This window comes from Vidua macroura, chromosome 30, assembly GCF_024509145.1.
Source record: "Vidua macroura isolate BioBank_ID:100142 chromosome 30, ASM2450914v1, whole genome shotgun sequence".
In the NCBI taxonomy this organism is placed as follows: Eukaryota; Metazoa; Chordata; class Aves; order Passeriformes; family Viduidae; genus Vidua; species Vidua macroura.
The window spans coordinates 477,389-497,438 of NC_071600.1; the positions used below are offsets into that span (position 1 = coordinate 477,389).

The following is a 20,050-nucleotide window of genomic DNA, read 5'->3' on the forward strand; positions in this document are numbered from 1 at the left end:
CTTTATTTTTGCAAACAGAGGGATGTTGGGGGGATTTTTGCCCCATCAGGCCGAGGCACAAGGCTCTGCATCCTCCCAGGGAACAGAGCCAGCCCCCTTGAGAGCCAGAAGGCGCGGCCTCACTTGTAGCCCCGGTGCCTCCTGTGGCCCAGGGCACGGCCCTGGCTGGAAATGTCTTGGGCTGCAGCACAGGGCCAGGGCGGAGCTCAGCAGCCTCATCAGAGCCCAGGGCCGCGGCCCTTCCCTGCCGGGGCCCTGGCCTGGCCCGGCCCGGCCCGGCCCGGCCCGGCCTGAGCAGCCCAGCCTGGCCCCAGGGGATGGGCTCCGCCCGGCCGCTGTGCCCACAGCCTTTTGGGCCCCAGGCTTTGCAAGAGGCTTTCTCCCAGCCTTGCAAAACCTTGGCCAAGTGTCCCTTTGCTGTGCTGTGAAGAGTAAAAAACCCCCTGACATTTACCCTGGTGCACAGCTCATGAGGGATCCCTGGACAGCTTAGGAGAGGCCAGAAATACTCCTGTGTGCCTCATGAGGGATCCCTGCACAGCTCAGCAGAGAGCCCAAAACATCCCTGTGTGCCTCATGAGGGATCCCTGCCCAGCTCAGCAGAGAGCCCAAAACATCCCTCTGTGCCTCATGAGGCATCCCTGCACAGCTCAGCAGAGAGCCCAAAACATCCCTGTGTGCCTCATGAAGTGCAGGCCCAGATGATCCCACTGGAGGAAATGTGCCCTCAGCCCAGGGATGCTCAGCATGGGCTCCCCCAGCCCCTCGGGGCCCCGCTGCTGCTCACAGTGGCCCCTGCCTGGCTCCTGCCTGCCCTCACCGTGGGCATCCACGGCTGCTCCTGGGCACGGAGCTCAGCCAGCGCTGGTGCCGGCCGGGCTTTGCTGCTGCTACCACCTGGACACTGGGGTGACGGCTCCATCTCTTTATTGCAACAGAAGAGCTGATTTGGGAAGCTCTCAGCTGAGGTTTACTTGAGCACTTCCAAATCATTTCCTGGCAGAAATAGAAGGCCAAACTTGCTCTTATCATGGGCAAACCAGGTGTTCCCCAAAGCAACCCGTTCTGATGTTTTTCTGGGTATCAGGAACACGTGTTGTGGGGTCGGCTGCGTTCGTTGGAGCAGTGGGGAGCGTGAGCCCGTGCTGTGCCCCACTGCTGAGCTGGCAGCACAGTGGATACGGCCAGGACGTTCTCAGTTTCCCCCAGAGCTGGGGCCTGCAGGCCCCTTGCCGCCCCTTGGCACAGGCTGTGCCACCCAACAAAGCCCAGCAGGCCGGGAGGAGAGCCCGGGGCCAGCGCAGCTGCTTGGGCAGTCGCTGCTTTGAGGGACATGGACCAAACCCATCCCTGAGCAGCCCCTGCCAGCCCTGGCCCTCCCTGCCCTGGGACAGCTCCCCCAGCCCCAGGGGACAGAGTCAGGCCCTGTCAGGACACACGGGAGCCTTGCTCTCCCTCTCTGCCCTTTCCCCACCATGGGCACCCCGTGCAGCCACTCCCAGGTTTCGGGACGTGTCTCCCACTGAGGGACCCCAGCAGGATTGCTCAGCCTGGCTGAGCCTGGCACAGCAATCACCTTCTGTGGCACTGTCTGGCATCTCCTCCCTTCGTGTATCGGGGGCTGGCACAGAGCAATTGCTTCCTTCAGGAAGTGCTGCCTTCAGCAAAGCCCTTTGGCCCATCTCTGGAGAAAGGAAAAGGGACAGCTGGATCAGGTGGAACCATTCCCCATTGGAGAGATGGCATCTTCAGGAAGTTCTACTTTTCAAAGACATGGATAAGGATCAGGAAAAGGCCACGGCTCCTGGGGCTGCCACAGGGCCCTCCCTTCTCCAAACAGCTGCCACTCCTGACGTGCCAGAGAGGGAAATTGTAGGGGATTGAAGACCCATGGTGTAGTTTGGGCTCCCTGTCAGCTGGTGCCAAATGCCTTCCTGCAGAGGCTGGGGAGAAGCTGCAGCCAGGCCAGGCTGGGAAACAGCCCTGCAGGGCAGGAAAGCAGCAGCGGGGCAGCCAGGCTGCCATGGATCCCTTCCCTCTGTGCTGGGCACGGCGTGTCCAGATGTGCAGGGAAAGCCCCCGGCTGCTGAGTCCCAGGGGAAGGCTGAGGGAAATGCACCCACCACGGCGTCTCTCCAGATCACTCAGCATCTGGTCTAGGTGTCTGGCTGCCTCCAGGGATTTCTTGTCTCCAGTGTCTGAGTTCTTCCATGGAGAAGGACCTTAACAGAAAGTTGTTCCATGTCCCCTCAGGCCAGAGTGGCAGTGAGTGCCCCTGGGTGATTGGTGCCCTCCAAAGCACTCCCTCAGCTCTGCCTTCCACTCAGGAGCAGGGCCAGGGGGACCACGTGCCTGCGGTGGCCCCACACTGGCATGGAAGGAGCCCCTTGCAGGGCCGTCCTCAGGGGAGAAAGGATTCCCTGGAGCTGCCAGCAGCTCTAAACCCAGCCCCATGCAGGGCCAGGGCTTGGCAGCAGCAGCAGGAGCAGCTCAGGCACCCCGGGGCCGGCAAAGGAGCTGCAAAAGGCACAGCCCCGGGGCACAGCCCTGGGCCCGGCCCCTTCCCTCTCTGCTCTTCTCCGTGGTTGCACAGAGCACACGGAAGCGCACACTGGAATTGCACACGGAAGGAAGATGGACAGCTAAATGCTCCTTCCTGCCACTGACAGCCATTCTGTGGGATGACTGTTGGGCACAGGAGTAGAAATTTGGAGGACAGGATTTCCAAAATCCATCAAACTTCAAGGCATCTTAAAGGAAATCACACATGAATATCACTCTGGAGAATGATTACTCTGTTAGGAAAGGGTTGCTGATAACCTACCTTCACCAAGCTCCAAGACCCTTGAACCGTGTTTTGCCAGTCTTTCCAAATGATGCAAGTCACGGTCCCAGTCTAGAAAGGAGCACGCGTGGGAAATGTTCCATGGTGCGCTGGGATCCCCTTCTATGGGGAAGTGAGCACTGCAAGGGGCTCAGGTAATGCTGTGTGCCCAGACTGCAAAGCCACAGGGAGGGCAGCTCAAGCCTCAGCAGGGCTCAGGCCCAGAGGCACAGCAATTACCTCCTGTGACTGTGCCTGGCATCGCCTCCCTTCCTGCAGCAGAGGCTGCCAATGGGCCACTGCTTGCTCTGGGAAACTCAGCCTTCAGCACAGCCTCTCCTTCCATCTCTGGGGGAAGGAGAAGGGACAGCTGGGTCAGGTGGGGCTGTTTCCCAATGGGAAGGTGGCATCTTCAGGAGGCAATGCTTGTCCATGTCATGGATGAGATTCAGGCTAAAGACCAGGTTATTGGGGCTGCTCCAGGGCCCTCCCTCCTCCAAACAGCTGCCCCTCCAGATGTGCTCAGAGACCGGGAAATTGCAGAGGATCTCAGGGTGTGCATGGCCCGTGGTGCAGATCCTCCCAAGTATCTCCCTGAATCCCAGATTCCCCTGAAACAATAGCAAAGAGTGAGGCTTAAGATGCCTTTGATGAATTTGTTGACTTTTACCCCAGTTTTGTCTGTTTTAAAGGGAAGAAGATGAATCAAAAGAAAATCAGGGCCAAACCAAAAGGACAAGCAGCCAGGTGTCTTCCCAACACAGATCACAGGGAATGTGGGTCACCAGGGCTCTGGTGAGTGCTCCAGTGGGGGATGAAGGTGGAGCAGTGCACGAAGCCCTTCCCACACTCAGGGCACTCGCAGGGCTTCCCTTACCGGTGGCTCTGTTGGTGTTGGGTCAAGTCAGAGCTCCTGGAGAAGCTCTTCCCACACTGGGGACACTCGTAGGGCCTCTCCCCAGTGTGGATGCTCTGGTGGCAGATCAGGCTGGAGCTCTGGCTGAAGCTCATCCCACATTCCCCACACTCACAGGGCCTCTCCCTGGTGTGGATGCGCCGGTGGGTGATGAGGTTGGAGTTGTGCTTGAAGCCCTTCCTGCAGTTTGGGCAGTGGAAGGGCCTCTCCTCCGTGTGAATCCGCTGGTGCTTGAGGAGAGTGGAGCTGGTCTGAAACCTCTTTGCACACTCGGGACACTCGTAGGGCCTCTCCCCAGTGTGGCTGTGTTGGTGGATGACGAGGTGGGAGCTGTAGCTGAAACCCTTCCCACACTCCCCAGACTTGTAGGGCCTTTCCCTGGTGTGGATCCTCAGGTGCTGGATCAGGTGGGAGCTCTGCCTGAAGCTCTTCCCATAATCCAGCAGTGGGGCTGTCCTGCAGCCGGGGGCCGTGCTGGGCTGGGAGATGGAACAGGAGAGAGGGGGAAAGGGGCACTGACTTCCTCCTCACCTGCCTGGCTGTCCCGGGGTATCTTCCTCTTCCTCACAGCCTCCTCTTCCATGCAGCCAAGGCTTGGGAATGGGAAATCCTGCTTTGGGAAAAACAAGGGATGAGCACGTTGATTTTGAAGGTCCCTCTGCCCAAGTCCATCTCTAGAAATCCCCGGCCACCTGGGCTCCATAAAAACCTCCCAAACACCAAGATTCAGCCCTGAAAAAGCCTCCCAGGAGTTCCCTGCCCCTGGTCCCTCACCTTTGCCGTTTGGGGTTCCCCCCTGTCCCCGCTGCTGGGGGTCACGCTTGGATTGGGGCTCCCTGTCTACTCAATCTCCACCCTCCCCAGGAGTCCCAGGAATATAAAAAGCTCCCCCCTTTTCCATCTCCCCATTTAGGGATGGAGGGGTTTGGGGCTCCCGGGGCCCCAGTTGCCTCCAGCTAGATCAACCCAGTCAGTCCCAGTATGATGCCATTTGCTCCCACCGTGCTCCCAGTTGCTGCCACTCACCCCGAGTATGGGGGATGATGTGCAGGGTGTGTTCCCAGTCACTCTCAGACACTCCCAGTATAAGTCCAGTCACTCCCAGTATGACCTCAGTATGATCCCAGTAGAGCCCAGTCCCTCTCAGTGCTGCCACTCCTGGCATCCCCCAGCCCTCTGTGCGTTCCCCCCTCCCGGATGTCCCGAGAGGAGCCCCAAGGGCTGGCAGTGCCCAGGCAGGGTCCCCAGCAAGGCCCAGTTGGGATGTGCAGCCCCCAGTTTTCCCAGTTTGCCTCTCCTTTTGCCGGGCCGGGTTCCCCCCTGGAACAGCGGGTGGGAGCAGCCGAGAGCCCCGCGCTGCCCATCCCGACCTGGCCCGGCTCCATCCCCGCTCCTGGCGCGGGCTGCGAGGGCTGCGGGAACGGGGCACCGAGGGTGTCGCTGCTCCTGGGGGAGGAGAAGGAGGGAGGGAAGGGCAGGGATGGAGGAGGAGGAGGAGGTGGGCTTATAGAGGATGGAAAGGGGGGATGGAAATAGGAGAAGGAGGTGGGCTTAGAGAAAAAGAGGAGGGGGGATCGAAGAGGAGGGCTGGAAGGGGATGGATGGAAGATGAGAAGGAGGTGGGGTTAGGGAGGAGGAGGGGGGGGTGGAAGAGGAGGAGCGGCAGGAAGAGGAAGAGGAGGGACAAAGGCGGGTCAAGGCAAGCAGAAGGATTCACGCGGTCGAGCCCTCCCTGAATTCGCAGCCCCCACCTGTGGGATCATCGCCCCCCATCCCGCAGGTGAGCGGGGAGGGGGAGCTCGGGCCAGATATCCTGGAAGGTTCCTGGGTTGGGTTTTTGTGGGGGGATGTTTGGAGAATGAAGAAGTGCAAAGCTGAGCGGAAAAGGCCCCTTGGGGGGACATGGGGCGTCCCGGTGGCGGCTGCCGGCAGAGGCAGCCTGGAGGAGCAGAGCCCTGTGTCCCCCAGGAGCCCAAAGTGGGGAGCCCAGAGAGGGGGGAGCGCCGCCATGGGCGGGACCCTCAAGAGCCTGGAGAGGGGCAGGGGGGACTCCTTGGAGCCGCTGCAGCCCAAAGCAGAGAAGAAGGGGAGCCCGGGAGCCCAAAAAGCCCCGGCAGCCCTAAATGGGGAGAGCCAAGAGGGGGGAGCTTTTGGGATTGCTGGGACTCCCAGCAGCCTGGGGAGGGCGGGCAGCAAGGAGAAGGGGGACCCCCAATCCAAGCGTGACCCCCAGCAGCTGGGACAGGGGGGAACCCCGAAGAGCAGAGGGGAGGGAGCAGGGACCGGGGACTCCTGGGAGGCTTTTTCAGGGCTGAATCTTGGTGTTTGGGAGGTTTTTATGGAGCCCAGGTGGCCGGTGACTTCTAGAGATGTACTCAGGCAGAGGGACCTTCAAAGTCAGTGTGCTCATCCCTTGTTTTCCCCAAACCAGGATTTCCCATTCCTAGCACATGGCAGGCTGCGAAGAAGAGGAAGACCCTCTCCTTGTCCTTCCTCTCCCAGAGCAGGAGCTGAGGATGGAGAGCAGGGAGGACAAATCCCCGTGGCAGAACCTCATGGAAGAGGCCGTTTTGAGCAGCTCCACGGCGCCGGAGCCCAATGGGGAGGAAAAGCCCCGGACATGCTGCACGAGGAGGGGCTGCAAATGCAGATCACGGGGATCTGAGGAGGAAAGACCCAGCCTGGGCTGGGGAGGCGGCCGGAGATGGAGCCAGAGCTCGGAGCTGGTGGTCCATGAGCAGCTCCATGATGGGGAGAAGCCCCACAAGTGCTTGGAGTGTGGGAAGAGTTTCAGGTACAGCTCCCAGCTGATCGTGCACCAGAGGACCCACACTGGGGAGAGGCCCTACGAGTGTTCTGAGTGTGGGAAGGGGTTTAAGACCAGCTCCGATCGCCTCCTGCACTATCGGAGTCACACAGAGGAGAGGCCTTTCCACTGCCCTAACTGCGGGAAGGGATTCAAGCAGAAGTCAAAATTCGTCAGTCACCAGAGGACCCACACTGGGGAGAGGCCCTACAAGTGTGAGAAGTGTGGGAAGAGCTTCTGCCAGAGATCCAGCCTGATCCAGCACCAGGTGAGCCACACTGGGGAGAGGCCCTACGAGTGTTCCAAGTGTGGGAAGAGGTTTAAGACCAGCTCCGATCTCCTCAAGCACTATCGGGTTCACACGGAGGAGAGGCCCTTCTGCTGCCCTGACTGCGGGAAGGGATTCAGGCAGAAGTCCCACCTCATCAGCCACCGGCACATCCACACCGGGGAGAGGCCCTACGAGTGTCCCCAGTGTGGGAAGAGCTTCTCACAGAGCTCTACCTTGACCCAACACCAACGGAGGCACCGGTAAGGGAAGCCCTGCGAGTGCCCTGAGTGCGGAAAGAGCTTCGTGTGCTGCTCCAGCTCCATCCCCCACTGCAGGACCCACGCTGGGTACAGCCCTGGTGACCCACATTCCCTGTGATCCATGTTGGGAGCACACCTGCCTGCTTCTCCTTTTGTTTTGGCCTTAATTTTCTTGTGATTCATCTTTATCCCTTAAAAATAACTAAAACAGAGTTAAATGAAAGAAATTGATCCAAAATATCTGAAGTCCCACCATTTCACAGGTGTTTGAGGGGGAATTTAGGATTTGGGGACACATTCTGTGTGGAGTGCCCCTGTTGCTAAGAGGCAGGAGTTTGATCTCACCCTTCTTGTGTTGCTGATAACTCCTCCCTTGCCCCAAACCCTAACTCCCCCCCTGGGATACCCTGTACAAACCCCACGGCCCTGCCTTTGCCCTGTCTCTCGGGGGTAAGAAATGGATTCTGGAGCTTTGTGAAACCAAGACCTGTCTCGTTTGTTCCTGGCAGTGGCAGCTGCACCTCCCTGGACACCATGAACTCAGCTGCAACAGTTCTGGAGCATTTGTGTGTTCTGGGGGGATTTTGGGCATGTTCTCCATCTCTTTGCATTTCAGAAGCCAAGAGGGGTGGATCTGTCACCTCAAAACCACTCAATCCCACTGAAGCAACTGAATTTTAACCCATAAAGGCTCAATCCCACCTCAAATTGCTCGTTCCCACCTGAAAAAACTCAATCCCACACAAAGCTCACTCAATTCCACAGCTGCCAGGGTGAGATGGGGTTGGGAGGAGATTGGGAGAAGTGGGATCCCAGTTTGGAGCGGTGGGATGGGGATTGTGTGGGGCTGGCTGGGTGGGATGTATTTGATGGCAAATAAAACTTTCAGACTTACTGATTTCTGTCCCCTTCATTTTCAGTCAGTTCTGTTTGCAGTGCCACCTTCTCAGCTGGTTAAGTTCCTATAAAAATCCCTTTTTAAAAATCATCTAACCCAAACAACCCAAAAGCCAATATCCAAATACAACCACCATCTGCAATTATTTTTTTTTAATAATTTTAATTTTTTTAGAGTACTTAAGGGTGTTTTTAATGCTTAATTGTTTGGTTAAAATGTATGAGAAATTATAGTGGTGTTTGGTTTTGTGTTTAGTATATTTGTAATATGAATTGTTTTATAAGGTTTGTTAGATTGTATGTTAGTTTTTTTAGATATTTTTTATCTAAAGTCTATGAGTTACTGAGTTCAAACTTTCAAAAGGTATTTCTTGGTATATAATGTGTTTATTTATATTCATTGGCAATGCCATAGTAATAGTTATTGTTGTTTTGGGTCGAATCATTATTGGAGTATTGTAAGTAAGAGTTAAAACTATTGTATTTCATTTTTATTGCAATTTATTTAATTTGAATTAAAATTTATTATTTATAGTTTTATTATAATTTGTTGAAAGGATAGGAAGGAAGTTGAAGGGCAGGAACATTTTTTCCTGGCTGGGAACTGGAATTCCAGACCCCGGGAGTGTGTGCAGGACCACACAGACCGGGATCCAATATGGGCTGGGATCAAATATGGGCTGGGATTGCACAGACTGGGATCACCTGGACCGGGATCAAATATGGGCTGGGATTGCACAGACTGGGATCACCTGGACCGGGATCCAATATGGGCTGGGATCAAATATGGGCTGGGATTGCACAGACTGGGATCACCTGGACTGGGATCCAATATGGGCTGGGATCAAATATGGGCTGGGATTGCACAGACTGGGATCACCTGGACCAGGATCAAATATGGGCTGGGATCTTTTGGAATGGGACCATACAGATCAGGATGATACAGACTGGGATAAACTGGGTTGGGATTATATGGATTGGAACCAGATGGGCTGGGATTGCACAGCCTGGGATCACATGGACTGGGAAAAAGCATTGGCTACCACTGGCTACCTTTGGCTACCATCCACGTATAGAGGTGGCCACCACAAGTTGGCTTGATCCTGTTTGGGGGTCCCATCCCCCTCTTTCCCCGCTCTCCCGCCCCTTCCCCATCGTTCCCCCAATCCCCACTCCCCTCCCCCGTGTTTGGTTTTGGGGGTTCCAGGCCCCTCCTGCTCCGTGTGGGGGTCCCGATCCCCCTTTGGTTTAATTTGGGGTCCCCGCCCCCCTTCTCACCGCGCCCCCCGCTCCCCCCGCGGCCGGGGGGGCTCCCAGCACCACCAGTGCGGCCCCAGCTGCCCCCGCACGCCCCATCCCCATCCCCAGGGTCACCTCCCCCCTCCCCAAATTCCGCTCCCGGGGAGCGCTGGGCGCTGCGGGTCCGCCTGGCAACTGAGGAGTCATCAGCGGCAAACGCCCTGATTGGCTGGAAATGGCCCCGCGCGGTCTCTGATTGGCTAGCGCTGTGAGAGGCGCTGGGCCCTGCCTGGCAACTGATGAGTCAGAGCCGACCCGGGCGCTGATTGGCTGAAAATCGCCGGGCGGGGCCAGTACGCCGAGTTTCTGCCCGGCAACTGGATCGTCATCAGCGCCGCGCGCTCTGATTGGCCAGGATCTGTTTTGGGGTGGGGACGGGAGGAACTGGGCACCCCCAGGAGCCCCTCGGGTTTGGGGGTTTCCATCCCCCCTCGGCCCTCGGGGCGGCTCTGGGGCCACCCCGACACCCCCAAAATGGGGAGGGTCCCCGGAGCCGTTCGGAACCCCCAAAAATGGGCTGGAAGCGGCAGGAGCCGCCCCAAAAAGGGATTGAAGGGTCCGGTCCGGGAATGGGCGAGGCTCCGGGGATGGCTCCGGTCCGGATCGGGGCGGGCTGGGATTGAGGGAGGGTCCGTTCAGCGGCTGGGGAGGGGTCTGGGACTGGGGAGGGGCTGGGATTGGGGAGGGGTCCGGGACTGTGGGGATGGGTCCATTCCGGGACGGGGGCGGGGTCTCTCCCTGGGATTGGGGTCCGGGATTGGGTCAGGGTCTCTCCCCGATCCCGTTCCCCTTCCCATTCTCGATCCCGCCGCTCTTTCCAGGGAATGGCTCCGATCCCAACCTCGACCCCAAACCCGAGGGTCAAACATCCTAGGGGTCACCTCAAATCCTGGGGTCACCTCCCCCCGATCCCAAATCCTGCGGGTTCAAACACCCCCAAACCCAAACTCTGGGATGTCAACCTCCCCCCCCCGCCCCAAACCCGAAATTTTAGCATCAAAGCCCTCAAATCCCAGATCTTGGGGTGTCAAACACTCCCCAGTTCCCAAACTTTGGGGTTAAATCCCCCTGACCCCAAATCCTGGGGTTCGAAACATCTGGGGTTTGTAACACCCCCAGTTCCCAAAGCCTGGGGTCAAATACCACCAAATCCCAAGTCCTTAGGTGTCAAAAACCCCCAGCCCCCAAAGTTTGGGCTTTAAACCCCCAATCCCCAACTCCTGGGGTAAAAAACTCCCAAATCCCAAACTCTGGGATTGTCAAACACCCCCAATTGCCAAATTGTGGGGTGAAACACCTGGAAATCCCAAAGTCCAAGGTGCCAAATGCCCTCAAGCCCCAAAGTTTGGGGTCAAACTCCCTAAAAACCCAGACATTTCACCCCAAAGTCCCGATATTTTCCAATAAAATCCAGCCCCAAGCCCCCCTCACCCCTCTCAGCCCCCCAAGCCCCAAAATCCCCCAATGCCCCAAAGCCCGGCCGCAATCCCCGGAATCCCCGGAATGCCGGGGCTGCCCCAGATCTCACTGGCTGAGGAGCACGGAGAGCATCAGCTCTTGGGGCTGCTCAGGGAGCTCGGGCAGGAACAGGATGTGCTTCGGGGCTTTCCACACCTGGGGGAAATGTGAGAAAAACCCCAAAATCAGCCCCAAAGCTGCCCCAAATCTGCCCCAACCAGGCCCAAAATCTGCCCAAAGTCACTCTGGATACACACCAAAAAATCTGCCCAAAATCCCACCAAAATCCTGAGAAAAAAACCCACAGAAACCCCACCAAAATCCCACCAAAAAAAAAAGAAAAAATAAAAACCACAGAAATCTGCCCAAGATCTAAAAAAAACCCCATAGAAATCTGCCCAAAATCCCACCAAAATCCTAAGAAAAACCACAAAACTCCCAACAAAATCCCAAAAAACCTACAAAAGTCTCACCAATACCCCACCAAAATTCAAAAAAAACCCACAAAAATCTCACTTAAAAAAAACCCCAAAAAACCCACCAAAATCCAATAAAAATCTCCTCAAAAACCTCACAAAAGATCAGACCAAAATCTCAACAAATCCCCACAAAAAGTCCAGAAAAAAATCCTCAAAAGATCCCACAAAATCCACCCAAAATCCCAGCTAAATCCCCACAAAAATTCCACAAAAAACACCCCTAAATCCACCATAGAATTGCCCCAACATGCCACGGAATTCACCCAAAAAATCCACCCAAAAGTCCTCATAAAATTCCCTCAAAATCCCACCAAAAACCCACAAAAATTCCACCCAAAAGCCCACAAAGTTCACAGCAAAAACCTCCACAAAAATCACCCCAAAGCCCACAAAAATCCCTCAAAATCCCCAATAAATCCCCCTGAAATCCCCCTAAATCCCACAGAAAAATCCCAAAATCCCTCAAAAAGTCCCACTAAATTACCATGAAAATCCCACAGAATCCACACAGAAACATCTACATAAAAATCCCCCCAAAATCCACCAATTGCACAAAATCCACACAAAAAATTCCTCCAAATCACCCAAAATATCCCACCAAAAATTCCCCAAAAGCCCTCCTAAACCCACAAAATCCACCCCAAATCCACTGAAAAAATCCACACCAAAATCCCACCAAACCCCTCTCAAATCCCCCAAAAAATGTCCCCAAGTCCCTTCACATCCCACCCAAAGTCCAAGGAAATCCAGCCAAAAAATCCCCACAAAAACTTCCTCAAAATCCCACCAAACCCCAACAAAACCTCACGGAACCCACCCCAAAAACCCCACCAAGATCCCTCCGAGTGCCCCAAATCCCAGCAGAACAATCCCCAAACCATCCCTGCACTGCGGCCCCGCTCTGTTTGGGGCCGGGGCCTCTCCCCCCTTGGCTCTGCGCTTGTCCCGTTGGCGCTCCCGCTCCCGCTCCCGCCCCACGAACGTTCCCTTCCCTTGGCCGGGATGGCCGAGCCCGTCGGGGCGCGCTGGATCCGCTGGGCCGGCACATCCCGGCATCGGGCACCGGGCACTGCGGGGCACCCGGGGCATCTCCAGCAGGGACTGCGGGCACTGCCCACAGGCACTTGGGGCTTTGCCCAGGGCTGCCCAGGGCTTCTCGGGGATTTGGGGCTGCCCAAGGGATTCGGGGAGGTTCCAGAGGGGATTTGGACCGGTGCCAGGGGACTGTGGGCTGCTTCCAGAGGGGATTTGGGATCAGTCCAGGGGGATCTGGGGACGGCTCAGGGGGTTTTGGGGTCGTTCCCGAGGATTTTGGGGGGATCTGGGCGAGGTCCCAGAGGGGATTTGGGGCTTTCTGAGGGCTTTGGGGGAATTATCTGGGATTTGGGGCAGTTCCAAGAGGGATTTTGGGGTTTTCTGAGAGATTTTCAGGGGTTCTGAGGGATTTGGGGAGGCTCTAGATGGGATTTGGGGCAGTTCCAACAGCAATTAGAGTAGTTTTTGAGGGATTTTGGAAAGTCCTAGAAGGAATTTGGGGAATTTCAGCAGGATTTTGGGAGAATTCAGAGCAATTGGGGAGGTTCCAACAGGGACTTGGGGTCATTCCCAGGGGATTGGGGGAGGATTTCTGGCTGGATTTCCCTTTCTTCCACAGATTTCGGGCTTTTCTCCAAATTTCCTGTTTTTTCAAGAATCTGTGGATTTTCCCCTGGATTTGGGTCTCACCATGGGGTAGAAGGGGAAGGTTTGGGAGATTCAGGGTGAATTCTGGGGGGTTCCTGGCTGCATTTGGGTATTTTCCACAGGATTTTGGGTAGGTTCCCAATTGAATTTTGGGCTTTTTTCCCCAGAGTTTCAGGATTTTTCCCAAAATTTGGGTATTTTCCCCAGGATTCTGCTCTCATTGTGGATTTGTCCCAGAAGGGGAAGCTTTGGGGGGTTGTAGGGTGGATTTTAGGGATACTTGAGGCTGGATTTGGGTTTTTTCCCCAAGATTTTGGGGTTTTTCCCAGAATTTCAGGAATTAAAAAAAAATTCCAGGATTTCTCTGCAGATTTCTCTTTCACCATGGGCTTGTCATAGAAGGGGAAGCTTTGGGGGGGCTCCTGGTTGGATTTTGGGGATATTTGAGGCTGCATTTTGGGGTTTTTCCCCCCCAAGGAATTGAGGATTTTTTCCAGAATTTCAGGATTTTTTCCCTAACGTCAGGATTTTCCCAGGGATTTGGGTCTCACCATGGGCTTGTCATAGAAGGGGAAGCTTTGGGGGTTCCTGGTTGGATTTGGTTCTTTTCCTCGGGGTTTTTGTTTTTTTTTTTTCCCAGAATTCCAGGATTTTCCCCCAGCATTTCTGTTTCACCATGGGCTTGTCATAGCAGGGGAAGCTTTGGGCTGTTCAGGGTGAATTTGGAGGGATTCCAAGTTGGATTTGGGGATATTTGAGGCCAGAGTTTGGCGGTTTCCCCCAGAATTCCAGTTCTTTCCCCAAATGTCAGAATTGCCCCAGTCTCTGTCTCACCACGGGTTGGCCGTAGAAGGGGAAGCCCTGCATGGAGCGCAGGGCGTTGGTGCCGCTGCTCATCTCCTTGGAGGTGACAAAGGCCTGGCCCCGCATGCGGAGACTGCGCCACACCAAAACGTCCAAAATCTGCCCAAAGTGCGAGAAAATGGCGCAGAGGGACTTCTCCAGCTCTGGGGACACCGTGACAATGGGGACAAGGACAGGGACAGCAGGGACAGGAACTCCTTCAGCTCTGGCAACAATGGGGACAACAGGCACAGGGACACCTCCAGCTCTGGGGACACACAGGGGACAGAGCGAGGGGACAGACACTGCTCCAGCTCTGGGGACAAGGACAGGTAACAACAGAGACAGACACTGCCCCAGCTCTGGGGACAAGGACAGGGGACAACAGAGACAGACACTGCTCCAGCTCTGGGGACAAGGACAGGTGACAACAGAGACAGACACTGCTCCAGCTCTGGGGACAAGGACAGGTGACAACAGAGACAGACACTGCTCCAGCTCTGGGGACAAGGACAGGTGACAACAGAGACAGACACTGCTCCAGCTCTGGGGACAAGGGCAGGTGACAACAGAGACAGACACTGCTCCAGCTCTGGGGACAAGGACAGGTGACAACACAGACAGACACTGCTCCAGCTCTGGGGACAAGAACAGGTGACAACAGAGACAGACACTGCTCCAGCTCTGGGGACACAGGGGACAGAGGGACACTTGGCACAGGGACAGGTGACAATGGGGACAGAGAGCGCTCCAGCTCTGGGGACACCCAGGGGACAGCCTGAGCCCCTGGGGACACCCAGGGACACTCTCAGACCCCCCAGGACCCCCCAGCCCCCCCCCCCCCCCCCACCGTCCTTCTTGATCTCCTCGTTCAGGTTGTTGATGGAGATGCTGGGCTTGGGCCGGGGGTCCTGCACCGCCATGGCCGGGACCCCTCTGTGGGGACAGGGGAGCTTTGGGGGCGTCTGCGACCCCTTCACCCCCTGGCATCCCCCTTCAGGTGCCCCCAGAGCCCCAAATCCACCCCAGACCCACCTAACCCCCCCAATTACCCTCATACAGCCCCAGTGCCCCCAGAATTGACCTCAGACCCGCCTGAGACCCCCCAGATCCCATAAGACTCTCCCAAATCCCCCTCAGATCCCCAAACCCTACCTAAACCCTATGAAATCCCTTCAGACTCCTCCAAATTCCCTTCAGACTCAACTCAGAACCCCCAGATCCCCCAGTTCCTCTCACAACTCCCTCAAAATCCCCTCAGACTCCCCAATTTCCTTCAGATCCTCCTAAACACAACTGAGAACGCTCCAGACCCTCCTAAGCTCCACCCAAAGCTCCCTAAAGTCCCTGCAGACCCACCAAAGCCCCCTCAGACCCCCTCATTCCCCCCAAACGCACCGCACACCCCCCTATTTCCCGTCAATCGCCCCCAAAATCCCCAATTTCTCCTCACACCTCCCCAGACCCACCTCAGACCCCTCCAATTTCCCCCGGCCCCACCTCAGCTCCCTCCTCAGCCGCTCTCCCCTCACAATCTCCCACCTCCGCCGCGCGCGCCGGCTCCTCCAGCCAATAGCGGCGCGCCCCGTGCCCAACCAACCAATCACCGCGCGGCTCCCCTCAGTAACGCCCGCCTCCCTCGCGCAGCTCCAGCCAATCAGAGGCGGGGCGGAGGCGGCGGCCCCTCCCCCGGCGGCCCCGGGCCCGCCCCGGGCTTGGGCGGGTCCTGCGGGAGGCGCTGGAGAGAGCGGGGGAGGCGCTGGGAGAGGACGGAGGCTCCGGGAGCTGCTGAGGGGCCGGGACAGCTGGGGGAGGGGGGTCCGCACAGGGGGTCCTGGGGGGCGTGGGAGGCTCTGTGGGGAGTTTGGGGAGCGGTTTGGGGGGTCCTGGGGGCGTCCTGGGAGGTTTTGGAGGTTTTAGGGAGGGGCTTTGGGGGCTCTGGAGGGGTTCTGGGAGAGGGTCTTGGGGGGGTTTGGGGGTTTTGGGGAAAGGCCCTGGGGGGATCTGGGGAGGGGCTGGGGGGTCCCGGGTTGGTTTGGGGAGGGGTCTGGAGGGTCCTGGAAGGGTCCTGGGTGGGGTCTTGGGAAGGGCCTGGGGGGTCCCAGGGGACATCCTGGGCTGGGCCCGATTGGGGTCTGGGGGCTCCCAGGGGGTCCTGGGCCAACCTTGGAGGGCTCAGGGGGGTTTGGGGTTCCTGGAGGGGTCCTGGGGGAGATTTGGGGGTCCCGAGGGGTCCCAGGCCCACCCTGAACCGGGGTCTGGGGGTTTTTGGGGGGAGGGGGCACAAAAGGGGTTCCCCTTCCCCGTTTTTGGGGGGTCTCCCATGGTGCCCCCTACCCAAAAAGCTCCGAGGGCCCCTGAAGTGGCTCCTGTTCCACCGGCCGGTGCCCCCGGATCCAGGACGGCCCCCAGGGAGTCTGGGGGGTTCTGGGCGGCTTTGGGGGGGGGTTGGGGGGCTTTTTTTTGGGATTTGGGGGATTTTGGGGCATTTCTGGGGGACTTTCAGGAGATTGGGGGGGCTTTTTGGGTTTGGGGGTTTTTGTGGGGATTATTTGGGGGGTTTTTTTGGGCTTTTGGGGGATTTTCTTGGGAGTTTAGAGGGAATTACTGGGTTTTAGGGGGTTACAAGCTTTTGGGGGGGGTCTGGATTTGGGGAGTTTGGATTTCAGGAGTTTTATTAGGGTTTTGGCAGGGTTTGTTTTTTTGGGGGGGGGTATCGAAATTTGGGAGTTTTTTTTAATTTCGGTGGGTTTCACTGGGAATTTGTGGGTTTCTCTGGGATTTTGGAGGATTTTATTGGGATTTTTAGGGGATTTTGGGGGTTTCAGTGGAATTTTGGGGGGCTTTGGGGTTGTCCCTGGGTGTGGGGAAGGTCTGAGAGGCAACAAAATTTCCTTAAAATCTCCAAAACTCCCAATAAAATCCACACAATCCCAGTTAAATCTCACAAACTCCTACTAGAACACTCTAGAATCCCAATAAAAGCCCACAAAATCTCTTGAAATCTCAACCCCCCAAAATCCCAATTAAACCCCACAAATCCCCCTCAAAAAATTCCCAAAACTACAAAAAATCACACAAAATCTGCCCCAAGTCCCAGAGAAATCCTGGCAACACCCAAAAAAACCCAAAGAATCAAAAAAAAACCCAAAAACCAAATCCCAAAAGAATCCTACTAAATACCCCCAAAATTCCAGTAAAACCCTCCAAAATCCACCAAAAGTTCCAATAAAAGCCCCGAAAATTGAAGAGAATCCTACAAAATCCCCACCAAATCCCAGTAAAACCTTCCAAAATTCAAATGAAAAAATAAAAAATTTCAATAAACCCCCAAACACAACCAGAAAAACACCCCCCTCCCAAAGTGCCAGTAAATCCCCCCAAAATCCAAATCCCCCAAAATCCACAAAACCTCCCAAAATTACCCAACTCCCCCCCAAGCCCAATAATTCTCCCCAAAAACCCCAACAGTTCCCCCATAAGTCCCAACACAATCCCCCAAAGGCCAAAAAAGCCCCAAACGCCCCGAGCCCTCCCTGGTCCCCCCCGGTCCCCTTGGCCCCGCCCCTTTCCCCTCACGGTTCCCGCCCTTTCCTCGCCCCCTTTCCCCTCACGGTTCCCGCCCTTTCCTCGCCCCCTTTCCCCTCACGGTTCGGCCTTCGGGAACGGGGCAGGAGGAGGAGGGAGGGGGGAAGAGGCGCAGCGGCAGCAGGGAGCAGCCGGAGAAGAGCAGAGAAGGAATCGCGGGGCCCTGGCGCTGCCTGAAGTCGCCGCAGCCCCGGGAGTATCGCCCCCCATCCCGCAGGTGCCCGGGGAGGGGGAGCTCGGCCCAAATATGCCGGGGGGTGCCTGGGTTTGGGCTTTTTTTGGGGGGGTCTCAGTGCGGGTCTCAGTGCACGCACTCGATGCCATGTTCTCTAGCCCAGGTGTTGGTAATGCCGCTCTTGAAATGAGTCCCCTTGTCTGACTCAGTCCTCTCAGGGGTGCCATGCCTCCCCAGGACTTGCTTTTCCAGGCCCAGGATGGTGTTGGGGCAGTGCTGTGAGGCACAGGGGAGGTCTCCAAGCATCCCGTGGTGGCTTCTACCATGGTGAGCACGTAGCGCTTGCCTTGGCGTGTCTGGGGCAGTGTGACGTGGTCAATCTGCCAGGCCTCCCCATACTTGTACTTGGACCCCCGCCCACCATAGCACAGGGGCTTCACCCGCTTGGCCTCCTTGATCACAGCACACGTCTCACAGTCATGGATAACCTGAGAAATCCTGTCCGTGCTTAGATCCACCCCTCGGTCTCATGCCCACTTATAGGTGGCATCTCTGCCCTGATGACCTGAGGCATCGTGAGCCCATCGAGCCAGGAACAACTGCCCCTTGTGATGCCAATCCAAGTCTATCTTTGACACCTCTGTCTTTGCAGCCTGATCTACCTGCTCGTTGTTTAAGTGCTCCTGATTAGCCCGACTCTTGTAGACATTGGCATCTACATGGCAGACTTCCACAGGTACCTTCTCCATCCGAGAGGCAATGTCTTTCCACTCATCAGCATTCCAGATTGGTTTTCCTCTAAGCTGCCAGTTGGCCTTTTTCCTCCTTTCCAGGCAGCCCCACAGAGCATTGGCTACCATCCATGAATCGGTATAAAGGCAGAGTTTTGGCCATTTCTCTCTCTCAGCAATGTCCAGGGCCAGCTGAACGGCCTTGAGTTCAGCAAGTTGACTTGATCCACCTTCTCCTCAGTAGCTTGTGCAGCCTGTCGTGTGGGGCTCCATACGGCTGCTTTCCACTTCTGGTTCATCCCTACGATGCGACAGGAACCGTCCGTGAAAAGAGCGTAGCGTGTTTCCTCTGCTGGTAGATGGTTGTATGGTGGAGCTTCTTCAGCCCATGCCACTTGTTCCTGCTCCTCTTCATCAGTGAGACCAAAGTTTTCACCTTCTGTCCAGTTTTTATTTCCAAAATCCCAGGGTGATTCAGGTTTCCAGTACGGGTGCACTGTGTGATGAGAGCAATCCACTTGCTCTGTGTGGTGTCGGTGACGTGGCAGGATGTGGGAACCTTTCCTTGAAACATCCACCCCAGCACCGGCAGTCGGGGTGCCAGGAGGAGTTGTGCTTCTGTGCCAATCACCCCCAAGGCAGCTTGAACTCCTTCATAGGCGGCCAAGATTCCCTTCTCTGTGGGAGTGTACTTGGCTTCAGACCCTCTGTAGCTTTGGATCCAGAATCCCAGTGGTCGGCCTCGAGTCTCCGCAGGCACCTTCTGCCAAAGGCTCCAGGACAGGCCATTGTTCCTGGCTGCAGAGTAGAGCACATTCCTCACCTCTGGTCCCGTCCTGACTGGGCCAAGGGCGACTGCATGAGCGATCTCCTGCTTGATCTGGGCAAAGGCTTGTTGCTGTTCAGGGCCCCAGTGGAAATCGTTCTTTTTGTGGGTGACCAGGTAGAGAGGGCTCAAAATCTGGTTTTACTCAGGAATGTGCATTCTCCAAAAACCGGCTTCCAGCAGAATCTGGATGATCCTCTCTCCTTTCTCAAATACTTCCATTGCTGTGTTCCCCCACACAGTGATGCCATCAATGCACTGCAGGTGTTCTGGAGCTTCACCCTTTGCCAGTGCAGCCTGGATCAGTCCATGGCAGCTGGTGGGGCTGTGCTTCCACCCCTGGGGCAGTCGGTTCCAGGTGTACTGCACGCCCCTCCAGGTGAAAGCAAACTGAGGCCTGCATTCTGCTGCCAGAGGAATGGAGCAAAACGCGTTAGCAATGTCAGCAGTGGCGTACCACTTTGCTGCCTTGGACTCCAGCTCGTACTGGAGCTCCAGCATGTCAGGCACAGCAGTGCTCAGCGGTGGAGTCACTTCATTCAAGGCACGATAGTCCACAGCCAATCTCCATTCTCTGTCAGACTTGTGCACAGGCCAAGAGGGGCTGTTGAAGGGTGAGTGGGTTTTGCTGACCACCACTTGGCTCTCCAGCTCACGGATCATTCTGTGGATGGGATCACGGCATCCCGATTCGTTCAATGCTGCCGGCGGTGCACTGTCGAGGCAGCAATTGGCACTTGTTGCTTTTCCACCCTCAGGATTCCTACTGCAGATGGGTGCTCTGATAGTCCAGGCAAGGTGTTCAACTGCTTCATGTCCTCTGCCTCTCCAGCAGCTATGCCAAAAGCCCACCTGAGTCCCTTTGGGTCTTTGTAGTAGCCATTCCGGAGGAAGTCTATGCCCAGAATACACAGGGCCTCTGGGCCGGTCACAATGGGATGTTTCTGCCACTCCTTCCCAGTCAGGCTCACCTCGGCTCCCAACAGGGTCAATT

General features: G+C 56.4%; 3 protein-coding genes and 1 long non-coding RNA gene across 5 annotated transcripts in view; 2 read left to right on the forward strand and 2 right to left on the reverse strand.

Moving 5' to 3' along the window:
* Nucleotides 1–1,169: 1,169 nt before the first annotated feature.
* The window catches only part of LOC128820757 (uncharacterized), a 28,528-nt gene continuing 9,647 nt past the window's right edge, over nt 1,170–20,050 (reverse strand). The window contains exons 4-5 of the mRNA XM_054001587.1: nt 3,065–3,172; nt 1,170–1,684 (exon numbers count right to left, since the gene is read on the reverse strand). Coding sequence (XP_053857562.1) covers nt 1,419–1,684; nt 3,065–3,172 — 374 coding nt within the window. The 3' untranslated portion in view covers nt 1,170–1,418. The remainder of the gene's footprint in view (nt 1,685–3,064; nt 3,173–20,050) is intronic.
* On the forward strand, nt 5,417–9,100 carry LOC128820750 (zinc finger protein 239-like). Its single transcript, XM_054001579.1, has 2 exons — nt 5,417–5,520; nt 6,172–9,100. The coding sequence occupies exon 2, from the start codon at nt 6,191–6,193 to the stop codon at nt 7,079–7,081; it is 891 nt and encodes a 296-aa protein (XP_053857554.1). The 5' UTR covers nt 5,417–5,520; nt 6,172–6,190; the 3' UTR covers nt 7,082–9,100.
* Nucleotides 11,923–15,303, reverse strand: LOC128820758 (U2 small nuclear ribonucleoprotein B''-like). Of its 2 annotated transcripts, XM_054001588.1 has the most exons (4): nt 15,237–15,281; nt 14,587–14,672; nt 13,728–13,900; nt 11,923–12,279 (listed from the first exon to the last, which is right to left on the reverse strand). In XM_054001588.1, exons 2-4 carry the CDS (start codon nt 14,657–14,659, stop codon nt 11,986–11,988), a joined length of 540 nt encoding a protein of 179 aa, XP_053857563.1. In that variant the 5' UTR covers nt 14,660–14,672; nt 15,237–15,281; the 3' UTR covers nt 11,923–11,985. The 2 variants fall into 2 exon arrangements, 1 of the variants encoding a protein (XP_053857563.1); XR_008440933.1 differs by lacking the exons at nt 11,923–12,279; nt 14,587–14,672 and having other exon boundaries at nt 12,286–13,856; nt 15,237–15,303.
* LOC128820785 (uncharacterized) lies at nt 15,767–18,670 on the forward strand. The gene is made up of 3 exons (XR_008440943.1): nt 15,767–16,160; nt 17,424–17,541; nt 17,658–18,670. It is a non-coding gene; the product is annotated as an uncharacterized LOC128820785 (long non-coding RNA).